The 10,926-nt window shown below is 37.6% G+C and overlaps 1 protein-coding gene and 1 pseudogene across 1 annotated transcript in view; one reads left to right on the top strand and one right to left on the bottom strand.

The window, feature by feature from the left end:
• Nucleotides 1-3,781: 3,781 nt before the first annotated feature.
• Nucleotides 3,782-3,882, top strand: LOC118660853 (annotated as a pseudogene).
• Nucleotides 3,883-6,646: 2,764 nt separating this feature from the next.
• Nucleotides 6,647-10,926, bottom strand: part of PPIL4 (peptidylprolyl isomerase like 4) — a 29,024-nt gene continuing 24,744 nt past the window's right edge. Inside the window, exon 13 of the mRNA XM_036317001.1 lies at nt 6,647-7,449. Coding sequence (XP_036172894.1) covers nt 7,198-7,449 — 252 coding nt within the window. The 3' untranslated portion in view covers nt 6,647-7,197. The remainder of the gene's footprint in view (nt 7,450-10,926) is intronic.

The following is a 10,926-nucleotide window of genomic DNA, read 5'->3' as shown; positions in this document are numbered from 1 at the left end:
CATCTAGAAGATTAAAACATACAGAATGGGATTGTTGACATAAAAATTAAAAGTACAATCTGAAACCAATAGAAAAAGGAACACTTTTGCCCTGACTGGTTTGGCTCAGTGGATAGTCAACCTGTGGACTGAAGGGTCCTAGGTTCGATTCCGGTCAAGGGATTGTACCTTGGTTGCGGGCACATCCCCAGTGGGGGGTGTGTAGGAGGCAGCTGATCGATGTTTCTCTCTCATCAATGTTTCTAACTCTCTATTCCTCTCCCTTCCCCTCTGTAAAAAATCAATAAAATATATTTTTTTTTTAAAAAGAAGAAGGAACATTTTGCTAGGAACCTAGAGTAAGATGGTCACTTTGAGCACTAATTCAAGCTTCAATAGATTTTCTAACAGCAGCTACCATTTGTCAACGTAATAATGAAACATAACTTTAAAATGCATTCCTGCCATCTGCTGAGTTTGCAGAATTTGTGAGACCAGTTTTCTACTCAGGAGGTGCCCTCCATGTGCCACACGAGGGCCTGTTCTCAGGACCACAGGCCAGACCTCGCCACACTTCCTACAACGCAGATAAGGGGAGCACCATCAACAAGCCAGTCTTCATTCTGGCCCTACACCATGTCAGTTTTCCTAAAAGCATGTCTGTCCATGACCAAGTTATTTGCATCCTATCTAATAATAGACAAACAGGGTAATTGACTGTACCTTCGCAACGCCTCCCATTGGCTAATCAGCACGGTATGCAAATTAACTGCCAACAAAGACGGCGGTTAATTCGCATACGTAGGCTCCAAGCAGCAGAGCAAAAACTGGAGGTGAGCTGGGACCTCGAAGACAGAGGACGGAAGGCGGCTCTGGTTGGAGCGAAGGCCTGGGTCCTGGGTGCCAGAGGAAAACCGGTGCTGGCAGCCAGAAGAAGGGAAGGCCTATTGCACGAATCTCTTTGTGCAACAGGCCTCTAGTTCCTTTCTATAATGCCAAATGAGTGATTATGTAGCAAAGATAGCAAAACGTTAAAGTTTTTTATTGTTGTGGTGCCCATTCCACATTCTAGTTCTGCAGCAACATGGCTACCAATGCACAAGGTCTCGGCTTCCACATTGTCTCCCCTGGGAAGCCGGCTTTCATGGGAATCTGGATTGGGCGCTATCCAGAGATAGTGAACGAATGGGAGGCAATGTCAAATGAGGAACTGAGGGCTGGCCCTTAGGGAAGAGACTGTATACAACCCCCAGAGCAACTTTTCTCAGCTCCCCAGTGCCACCCACATCTTTAACTGGGAATATGTTCTACTTTCCTGCTGCCTGATAAAGCAAATCCATGCTTCTCAGCTTTGCACTCAGTGCACGCCCTTCCCTAATTTCCTCCTCCCTTCCGACGCTCACCACTCTTCCATCCTCTCTTCAGTCACACCATCACATTGTTCTTCTTTCCATCTGGCCCCTGCTCTTGACTCACGTTTTCTGACTCAGAATCCCAAGCTCTGCCCACCAGACCAAGCTGCCCTTGGAGAAACAAAACAAAACAAAACTTTTCTCTTTTTCAAGAACCACAGGTGAGTGTGGTCTTATTCTAGATCCACGACAACAAAGCCACACTTTTCCTAAGTTCTCTTTTTATACAAGCTCTCTTGCTAGTGCGTTGCCATATTTGCAATCCTTTAGGTGTCTCAAGCTTCCCAGTGTCCTAAGCAAAATAAAATAATAGCAATACAACTTTTTAATTGCACATAAAACACCCCTCAAAACCCCCGCCCATCTGCCCATTCGATACACAAGGACTAGGAGAGGAGGCAAACAAAATTAACCCTAATCAGCAGTCCGCTGTGGAGTAAGATCGGTAAGAATAAAGATTGCCCCAGTAGCGAGAATTGAGATTTACCTGCTTAAAAAAAGAATATTTTTTTGAAAATTAAGGGGATCTCCATATTCTATCGTTTAATAACAGGAAGCACAAGCTTCTCTAAAATTTCCCATCAAAACAGAGTTTCATAGCAACAGCCACTGAAAGGTAAAGGCCTCTGTGATTTCGATTTTACTAGCTATTATGCATTCTTTGTGACTCAGTCTAGATGGGCAAGAAACGTCAAACTTGAGATTAAAAATTTTTATGATCAGTGGAAAACAGATATGAAATATATTTCAATAACTAAAAAGCAACAAATTTATTAAAAAACATTTGTGTGAGTATAAACTTAAAGTTTCTCTGCTTTGAGCCTTTAATAGTTCAGACCAAAATCCTTCAAATTTCAACTGGTAAAGAGATTAACCCAGCCCAGCCGGTATGTATCAGTGGTCGAGCATCAACCTATGAACTAGATCATGGTGCAATTCCCGGTCAGGGCACATGCCCAGGTTGCAGGTTCTATCCCTTCACCTCTAAAATCAATTTTTAAAAGTTTTTAAAAGAGATCAACCTGAAACCTTGCAGCAAGTTATAATGAGTGAGCATTTTTAATTTCAAAATCACATGGTTGCTTTAACCTAGATGTTAATAGTAGTAACAGAGCCCCAGACTGCCCTGTAAGTCAAGGGTGCCTGATGGACACTGTGGTTAGGGGCCATCGCCATTAAAATCACTTCCTGTTAACAGAACTTTGTTTCCATACATACATCTCTTGTTAAAACAACAGTTTTTCATACCTAAAATGTCAGCTTTTGCAATTAAGGGAAATTTTTCCTTAAAATGCTAGGTTCAGAAATTTTTACTACTTTTATTTTTTCCCACTAAACCTACTGAATTCAAGTTTCAGAAATCAGTAAGTTATTTCTTCTCACTACTATCATAGTCAACCATTATTTCTCCCTTGCTCATTCTTCAAGGCCACATTTTAGAGTTCTGTATGGACAATGTTTATCTTTCTCTATTCAGGGTGGTAGTTTCTTTTTAAATAGATTTTTATTGATTTTTAGAGAGAGGAAGGGAGAGGGATAGAGAGATAGAAACATCCATGAGAATCATCAACTGGCTGCCTCCTGCACAGCCCCCACTGGGGATGGAGCCCATAACTTGGGCATGTCCCTGATCAGGAATTGAACCCGCAACCTCTTAGTTCCTGGGTTGATGCTCAACCGCTGAGCCACACCAGCCAGGTGGGGGTGATAGTTTCTTATGTAACGTCATTACCATTTTCTCTATTGATGGCTAAGAGTTACGTAGTGGAGGTTGGGGGCTAAAAGCCTCAGGCCAACAGTGAGGAAGGATGCTGATGAAGACTAGGTTTGGGGCCTGAAAGAGAGTTGGGAAGCTGAGTCTAAAATCTTCACATAAGCCCTGGCCAGTTGGCTCAGTTGGCTGAGCATCATCCTGTGCACCAACAGGTCACCAGTTCAATTCCCAGTCAGAGCAAATACCTACATTGCAGGTGCATTCGGGAAGCAACCAATCAGTTTCTCTCTCACATTGATGTTTTTTCTCTCTCTCTCTCCCTCTCCCTTCCTCTCTCTACAATCAAAACATATTTTTAAAAAACTTAAAAAATATAAAATCTTCACATACAGCCAGGTGATTAGAAGGGCTCACCTTCAGAGAAAGACTAGGCTAGAATAAAACATCTGCAGACATCCTCCCAGCTCTGCAATGATGGAGTCGGGGTAGACCTTAAAAGTAGACTTGTTTTCCCTAATATTTTTACACTGTGTATGTATACATATTTTTTAATAAATTTTAAAATAATGAAGAAAAAAATATTATTTGCAGATATTATTTATCGCTCACATAAAACCTTACAGATTTTAAATTTAGTAAAATGGATGGATGTAAGAACAGTAATTAAAAATATAACTCACTTCAGCAGCACAAATACTAAAATTGGAATGCTATAAATATGATTAGCATGGCCCCTGCACAGGATGTTACACACATTTTTATTTTTTTAACCCTTTTGAAAATCTAAAATTAACTCAAAATAAAAAGTTACAAAATATATATGTAACTTCATAGGTGCGGAAAGAGAAAATCATATTTTTAAATTATACTATTTATAATAGAACATTACGATAAGGAAACCAGGCGTAAATTTAACAAAGAAAGTTCAAAAGCTTTATAAAGGAAATTCTAAGAATTTAAATAATTAAATGGAAGGATATGCTATCTTTATGAACAGGAAAATCCAAAATTCAATATTATGAAGATTTACCCCCCCACAAAATGATCAACTATTTGAATGCAAAGGTAATTAGTCCCAACAGAATTCTTTGGAAAACCTGAGAAGTTGGTTCCACAACTGCACAGAACAAAAGGTAAAGGCATTCCTAATGAAACAGGTGGGGGACTTGTGTAAATACTTTCTATAAAGCTACAGAAATGTAGATGTTTGGTATTGGCAGTAGGACAAACAATAAACCAATGGAATAGAGAGCCCGTGAAACAAAACCCAAACATATATAGAAACATATTTGAGAGAAATGGAACTGTAGATCAACCAAGAATAGACAAACCATTCATTAATGGAGTGTGGACAGTTGGACACACCCATATGTTTAAAAAAAAGGTGAATTTGGATCTCAATATCACACCACACACACACACAATTTAATGAGGATTAAAGATTTAAATGTAAAAAAGCAAAGCTTTATTTATAACTTTTAGAATATAGAATATCTTTATTAAAGATTTCTTAAACAAAATAGAAAAGGCCCAAAACACACAGAGAAAAGCAAATAAATTTGACATTAAACTTAGAAATTTCTACCTAAAATACAAAACCCAATTCTAATCAGACACCTAGTCCTAACTTCCAGTTTACAGGAAATAAAGAGGTTAGAAACACCATAATGATGCCATCAATTCCAGAAGTGGAACATTTTACAAAACAACTAGCCTGAGCTCTTCAAAAAGTCAACGTCAAAGGGACATCTGTAATACTTTCAACAATAAATTTAAACGTAAGTCATCATTAAAAAGAAGGGAGGTAGACATAGGTGGATGGGTAGGAAACTCTCCTAAATGAACAGAATAAACTGACAAGAACAATGTGCAGTGCTTGAACTTGATTGAGTTTAGATTTAAAAACAAACCAACACCTTGACACAATTGACATTCTTGACACAAACAGGGAGTTCATACAGGGCTTAGAATAGCTTTCATTCCCAACAGCCAGAACGGAGAAACCTCATACCAGACCAGGAACAGGGCAGATTATACAGAAAGGTTATTACCTAAGGCTTATCTGGAATTAGCCCTAACCAAAGGCTTTTCTAGTCCTACCTCATTAAGCTTAACAGGAAGCTATGAAAGGATCAAACTGCTTCCAAGTAACTTAATTATGTCCCAGAATAAAGCTCAACATATTTAAAGGAATATAAAAAAACTCCAGCACCTAACAACGTAAAATTAAAAAATCATCAGGCATGCGGAGAAGATTATAATCTAATGGGGGGCGGGGGAGTCAACCAACAGAGACAAACCAGAAATGACACAGATGACAGAATGCACACGAACATTAAAACACCGATTACAAATATACTCCAGATGTTTCAAAGATAAAAAAAAATGCACGAGCATGTTAAGGAAAGACATGGTACATATAAAAAAACAAAATTAAACTTCTAAAAAGATTAAAAATATAATGTCAGCCTAGCCGGTTTGGCTCAGTGGATAGAGCATTGGCTTGTGGACTAAAGGGTCCCGGCTTTAATTCCGGTCAAGGGCATATACCTCAGTTGCAGGCTCGATCCCTGGCCTTGGTTGAACCTGTGTTATCTCTCTCACATCAATGTTTCTCTCTCTCTGTCTCTCCCCCTCCCTTCCACTCTCTCTTAAAAAAAAAAAATCAATGGAAAAATATCCTCAGGTGAGGATTAACAAAAAAATGTTTAAAAATATAATGTCCAAGGTCAAAAATATACTGAATGGAATTAACAAGACATTAGATACTTCAGGAGAAAAGATTAACGAATTTGAGGACATGATGGAAAATGTCTGACCTGGCATACAAAGAGAAAAGACTTTAAAAAAACCACCAGACTGTGAAACAATTTAATGTGGCCTAACATACAATTGGAGTCCCAGAGGGAAAGCAGTGAAAGGACAGGAGACAATTATTATTATTATTATTATTATTATTATTATTATTGAAGAAATAACAGCCAAAAATGTTCCAAATTTTATGAAAACCATAAAACCACAGGAAATAGCCCCAGCAGAAGAAACATGAAAAAAATCTACTCCAAGCACATCATAATTAAACTGCTTAAAACTCAAAAAGGTCAAAGCAGGCAGAGAAAAAGGACACATTACATATAGAAGAACAAAAATAAGAATAATAGTGCTCTTGCTGGACACCACAATAAGATGCCACTTAACCTCCATGAGATTGGCAAAATGAAAAAGCCTAGAATTAAGTGTTGGAGAAACTGTGAAAGAAAGGTAATTCACATAGTGCTGGTAGGGTATAAACTGGTACAGCCACAGAAGAGTTGCATTATCTTGTAAAATGAAGACTTCCATACCACATGGCCAAGCAGTGTCCCTCCTAGATATACAATGTTCATAGCAGCATTGTTTGCAATAGCAAAAACAAAACCAACAAACCCAAACATCCATCCACAGGAGAAGGGATAAACTGCGGTCTATTCATAGAACTATACGGCAATAAAAATGAGTGACTCCCAAAAAGTACTAAGTCGAAAAAAGCAAGTCATAGAAATGAGCATACATTATGCCATTTATATAAAATTCAAAAACATACAAAACTTAACATTTCATCTAGGGATACATATATTGTAAAACTAGAACAAGTGAAAGAATAACAAACACAAAATTCATAATAATTACTTGAGAAGGAGAGGGCACATGAGGGACCTTACCAATATTACCAAAATGCAGGTAATATTCATTTCCTAAGCTAGCTGATAGGTACAAAGATAATTATTTTTAATCCTTATATATACATGTGTGTGTTTTTTATGTATGAAATACTTCATTTTTAAAAAGTGGAAAATGTGAAAGACTTGAAAAATGAATACTATTTATGTTTAACAATAAAATTAGTGTAAAAAAATATACAAAGAAAATGTTCAATTCTTTATTGTCTTTCTGTGCCCCACACAATCAGTATTAATCTATAAGGGGGACACTTAGAATACAGGAAAAAACCAAGTGGAGTCTTTAACTGTTTTGACAGAAAATCTGAACATCTATTACTCTAAGTTAGACAAGAGTAAGTATTTTAGCCACTCATGTCTGATTCTTCATGTTTCATCTGTACTTAGATTTTTCTTTATCTTTGGATTTCCTGGGACTCCTGCTTCGGTCTCTCTTTTTATTCCTTTCTCTTTCATAGGGATCTGTTTGGTATTTGGATTTGTGGCTATTACTGTAGCGACCATCCCTTTCTCGAGATCGGCTACGACTTCGGTTTCGAGGTCGGTCCTTCTTTTCACTCTTTTGTTTCTCCCAACAGCTTTCTTCTTCTTCATAGTGACCGAACCCCATTTCTCTGTAGATATCCTGTCAAAGGAATAAAGAGAATTACAAGTGAATCCATGGAATCACTGTCAGCTAATAAAACTTAGACAAGCCCACCATTAGCAAGCAGTCATAGTGGCTCAAATTTGAACACTACCACTAATGCCAGACATTTTGTAAATTAAAAAGCAAAAATAATTCAGAAAAAGATTTGACCATTTTTCTAATCGATCTCATTGGTTTGTATCTATTTCAGCCAAACTGAAGGATCAGAACTAAAAACAAAAAACTGAAATTACTCAATTGAAATTAGAACAGGTCTTTAGAGAAAAATTGAAATACTAAAAATTCTGGTTATGTACGGTTACCTTTCCACCTCCCCCTTCTCCACTCCCCCAAATGTTCTATTCTTCATATTAAGTAGCAGAGGTACTTTTCCCATATAGGAGAGGGCTAATTATAATTCTATTTCTGCTTGTATTCTGCCCTTAATTAAAATGAGTTCTCTCAGCAAGAGGCTGAAATCTAAAATGACCAGAGCCAGTGCTCTTTGAAGAGATGGCTTGTAAAATTCAACTTTCTTAAAAGATTTCTCAGAGGAAAGGCAAAATCCTAAGGATTGAACTACCAAGGGTCTCGCCTCTATCACCATAGATATTATTAAAGTAGATGTAAATGTCAAGGTTCAAAATCTACAGTAATGGGTACCCCTGGTTAAAGACTGAATTTTAAACAAATGGCTCATAGTTATTCCATAGCTGTCCAGAGACTGTACAATACGCCTGTAATGGAGATTGCAGTATGTGAATAGAGATCTAATGGGATCACTATAATCAGTGTTTGTGAAATACAACATTATAAACAGATTCATTATTTCCCACACAATCCCTATGGCTCTTATCATGAATCGGTATTTGGTTTAACCCCTTACCAATTATTTTCTAACAAAATATTTCATCCTTAGATAAAAGAATTTTTGTGCATCCTGTAACAGATACAAAAAGTAGCCATGTACAATTCTGTCTGTACACCTATTTTATGAATTGGTTGAGACAATAAACTTTTAACATAAAGAGACAGTTAGCTGATGTATAACTCTGTAAAATCTATAGCACATCATTACATACTAGAAGCCCAGCGCATGAAATCACGCGGCCCCGCCCACCCATGCAGCCTGGTTGGGCTCGCAGCCCCACCCACCCGCGTGCGCCTCACCAGGCTCACAGCCCCGCCCACCCGCACCGATCTTTGGTCATTATGGCATTAGGGCCACTGGGTTTTTATAATGTAGATATTGGCACTTAAATGCTTTAAGAGTTTAAAACGAGAGAAAGAGAGGGGGGTTATGTAGCACTTAATTCTTTGAAAAAATTGAGGAACCTGAAAATCTGAAATGGACTGAAACCTTAAAACCTCTCCAACTTGGAGTAATTTCAAAGCTACACAAGCTTTGAAGTCAGGCAGCTTTAGGTTCCAATGGTCTTTGTCATTTCTTGAGATTAGGTTTATCACAGAAGGTTTTATAGAAAAGTTAGAACTTGAGATGAGCCTCAAAGATTGAGAGGGTTTGGGTTGGATTGGCAGTGAGCAGGCTAATGCAAGCAGTGTACGTGAAAACTGAAAAGCAAGGAAGAATTAGCACTGAGAGCATGAAGGAGAAAAGTGCAGGTGTCTGGGAGAAGCCACATTAGAACAGGTCCTCGAAGTATGGGCTAGCACAGTGCTAAGTGCTTTTGAAGTACAATATCATCCTCATTCCAGAAATAAGAAAACTGACACTTGAGGTCTGCACAGGTTGGAAGCAATGATTTAACTAATCAATAATTGGATATATAAAACGGAAATGGGGTGATAAAGAATAACGAAGAAAACCCACACCTGACTGAATCGAAATAAACATTAAACTTCCAGTTTTCCCACTAGCTATAAGGTCCACAGCCTGTGGGGCCAGGCTCTCATATCTAAAGTGAAGGAAATGAATCAGATGAGCTCTAAGTCCTATCCAGTACAGACTTTAAACAATTCTATCATTTTATATGTTTAAGACATAAGACAAGATGGTTAAACTAGCATGTGGCTAAAAAGAAAAGAAAACATAAAGTGGCCAATTTAAAGTAACCAAACTAATCTATGATTTCAAAGTAAAAAAAAAAAAAAAAAAAAGTCTAATCTAACTAAAAATCATCCTTGCTCTGGTCACTGGAATTAAATCAAAGATTTAGCTAAATCTAAATCACTAAAACAACATTAAAGGATTAAAATGACAGCAAAAATAGAGTCCCAAATTATAAGACTACTAAACACCTATGAAAACCACAAAGGACTGACAACCAGTATGAATACATCTGAGCCAGGCAACCCACAGCTGAGGACTCATTTCCTGTAACCCTAGGAAAACCCAAACCTCAACAACACAGAAACCATCTTTGGAATTAAGACACAGGTGGAAAATTTAAATAGAGAAGTTTTCAAATTGAATAATAAGGTTGCCACTAAATAAAAAACAAAGAACTTGAAGAAATAAGTTAAAACATTCTTAGGAAATGAGGCTCACCAAGCAAAATGGCAACAAATAGAAGAAGTTGAGCTATACACAGAAATTACCTAGTATTGAAAATTCCCTTTAATGATTATATTTTTGAGACTGAAATCAAAAGAATGAGAATCAGAGTAATAGAAAAAATTGGGGCCCATTTAAATCTTAAATATAGATGTTGTTCTATTATAAAAAATAGTAACAGAAAATTAGTATAGCTATATTATTAAATGAAAATAGAAAATAGAAAAAGTTACTGTAACAAAGATATAGACAACAGATTGGTGGTTACCAGAGGGGTAGGGGAGTGTGGGGGGCAAAATTGGTACAGTGACGACTAGAAACTACACTGGTGAGCCCACTAGAGTGTACACAGATAGCAAATTACAATGTTGTACACCTGAAATTTAAATAATGTTATTAACCAATGTTCCCTCAATTAAAAAACATCCATCTGCTTTAATACACTTTAAAGGGAGAAATAAAGTTAGGAGATTACTATTTGGAATTTAACAATTTCATAGTTGCCAACTACCTTAATATTCTCTAAAAAACAACAACAGTATTCTCCCAAAATATCACTTGATGCTTTTTGCTCTGTGCCAAATGAGGATATTTGCTAATGTAAGGTTTTAAGTAAGCAAACAGCAGGATAGAAAAGATTCATAAGCCCTGGCCAGGTGGCTCAGTTGGGTGAAGCGTTGTCTCATACACCAAAAAGGTTTCAGGCTCAATTACTGCTCGGGGCATATGTCTAGGTTGTGGGTTCAATCCCCAGGTGGGGCACCTACAGGAGGCAACTGATCCATGTTTCTCTCTCTCTCTCTCTCTCTCTCTCTCTCTCTCTCTCTCTCTACAGGAGGCAACTGATCCATGTTTCTTCTTTCTCTCTCTCTCTCTCTCTCTCTCTCTCTCTCTCTCTCTCTCTCTTTCTCTCCCCTCCCCCCCATCGCCCCCACTTTCCTCTCTCTCTAAAATCAATA

This window comes from Myotis myotis, unplaced genomic scaffold, assembly GCF_014108235.1.
Source record: "Myotis myotis isolate mMyoMyo1 unplaced genomic scaffold, mMyoMyo1.p scaffold_m19_p_7, whole genome shotgun sequence".
NCBI lineage: Eukaryota > Metazoa > Chordata > Mammalia > Chiroptera > Vespertilionidae > Myotis > Myotis myotis.
This window is presented reverse-complemented; position numbering and strand designations above follow the sequence as displayed.